The following is a 2,198-nucleotide window of genomic DNA, read 5'->3' as shown; positions in this document are numbered from 1 at the left end:
GGTGGGGGGGGGGTAGGATGTGTTTAATCAATGTATGTGTTTGAGAGAAAAATATATGTAATAATATTCCATTCCTGAGTCCCGTGGTAACACACCATATTATTTACTGGGCAGTTATTTTACTATTTTAACTATCTCTCTTTACTCAGCAACAAACGAGTCTTAATTTGGCAATAGAAGAAAATCTTTCAAATGTACATGGAGCTATTCAGTCATATTTTGGTGATTTGGGGAAATTCAGTTTTTTTAAGTTTGAAATCTAGTACCTTAAAGGAGGATGCAACACTGTTTTCCTTCATTTTTATATGGACCCTGTCCTTTTTTCGCCCTGTAAAATGTGTTGTTATATTAAATTGCACTGTCATAGAACCTCAATGAGAAGCAACTCAAATATAATCTAAAATGTTATTCTGCTATTTGTTACCCTGAAGTCTTCACATGCCTTAATTCCCAGCTGTGCTTCAACAGCTATCAATCCACGAAAGACAAATAGTAAAGCAGAAAAAGAAAATAATCTGTCCGCATGGATTTTCAAATTCATCTCCTCCTAAAGACCTTAACTCTCAACACATGATTCTTAAAAAAGAATTGAAAGCCATAAACAAAGTAATTGTCTGTCAATGTAAATTATATACGGAATGATTTGTTATACATACTCATAGGGTTATCTGTCCTATAGGTATCAATTCATCCTAACGTCCCCGCCCTTTCCTTATCCTCAGGACACGTGGTTTTTGACTACCCAACAATCTCTGGCCTGGATCAAGGAACCAGTGACGTCAGACAAAGCCATAGACTTCAAGTCTTGGGGATGTTCGTGAGGTCATTGTTCCATATGGTCACGTGATTTTATTTCGTGAAATGATAGTAGTGAACGTGCGTTTTTAGGAAAAATTTCATCACAGTCAATGAAGGAATGAAGCTCTTTTTGATGTGTTTGTTTTTCTTTTAGATTCGCCCATATATTCAGACATATCATACAGACATGCATTCGCACACACACACACACACACACACACACACACACACACACACACACACACACGTACACACGCACACACTCTCTCTATCTCTCTCTCTTTCGTTTGCTCTCTCTCCTTCTCCCTCCTCCCCCTCTTTCTCTTTCTCTTTCTCTCTCTTTCTCCCTTTCTCTCTCTCTCTCTCTCTTTCCCTCTCTCTCTCTCTCTCTCTCTCTCTCTCTCTCTCTCTTTCTCTCTCTCGCACATACATACCCACTCAGAAACACGCTCTCCTACATACTCAAGCACACATACACACAGAAACAAACACACAGACACACAGACACACACACACACACACACACACACACACACACACACACACACACACACGGTACACACACACACACACACACAGTACACACACACACACACACACACACACACACATACACACACACTCTTGCGCGCACGTTAGCATTCTTAAGCACTCAGGACTAACGAAGTCTAAGGTATACACCGATCAATTTTTGAATAACATCTTCACCTTACATACACTATTGTAAATATAGTTATTTAGATTGAAGCAGGAATGTAGTACAATCCAGCAGTATTTCCTCGTTCAATAACTGCAAGAAATGTGGACAATCAGAGACTAAAATCATATCCTCGTACTTGTAAAAAACCAAACCAAAACAAAACAAGACTAAAAGAAAAGACAGCGATGGAGGAAGACATCTGTTATTGGGACTCTCAACATTTGCGGTTTGGAGAAAAAGAGGAAACTTCACCGACACTTGGAAGCTACTTTCGGGAGATGGAATCCCGAACAAAGGAAAAACGGACAAGAGAAAAGAAACTAGGCAAACAAACAAAAACCGCAGTATATTTACTCGATAACTAAAAGAGCAATGCCAATAGTATAACGAATGTTGGAAATGATAAACTTAAAGTAAAGGAAAAATAAATAATAAATAAATAATAAATAAATAAATAAATAAATAATGCCCGGAATAAGATTGCAGCAAAATCAAAGAACGTTTTGAATTTAACAAGCTGAAAAAAATATATTTGAGGAACTCACCGCCAGAATGAAAATGAATGCAATAATGATCTAATATTAATTAATTTCAAAGTACATACTACAAACATAAAAATATCCATTGATAAATGAAATATTAATAAGAAGCTGCCATCAAATAAATAATCTACCCCCCCCCCCTGGGCGGTGCTAATGAC

At 37.4% G+C, this 2,198-nt stretch overlaps 1 protein-coding gene across 1 annotated transcript in view; it reads left to right on the top strand.

Annotated features, from left to right (window-relative positions):
- Positions 1-927, top strand: part of LOC106013160 (chitin deacetylase 7) — a gene marked incomplete in the record, with an annotated part of 8,251 nt that extends 7,324 nt beyond the window's left edge. The window contains 1 exon segment of the mRNA XM_013088156.1: positions 723-927. Within this exon segment, the coding sequence (XP_012943610.1) occupies positions 723-821 (99 nt within the window).
- Positions 928-2,198: the final 1,271 nt, after the last annotated feature.

The sequence above is a fragment of the Aplysia californica genome, unplaced genomic scaffold (genome assembly GCF_000002075.1).
Source record: "Aplysia californica isolate F4 #8 unplaced genomic scaffold, AplCal3.0 scaffold00694, whole genome shotgun sequence".
NCBI classification, from domain to species: Eukaryota; Metazoa; Mollusca; class Gastropoda; order Aplysiida; family Aplysiidae; genus Aplysia; species Aplysia californica.
Note: the sequence above shows the minus strand (reverse complement) of the source record. Positions and strands in the feature narration are given on the sequence as shown.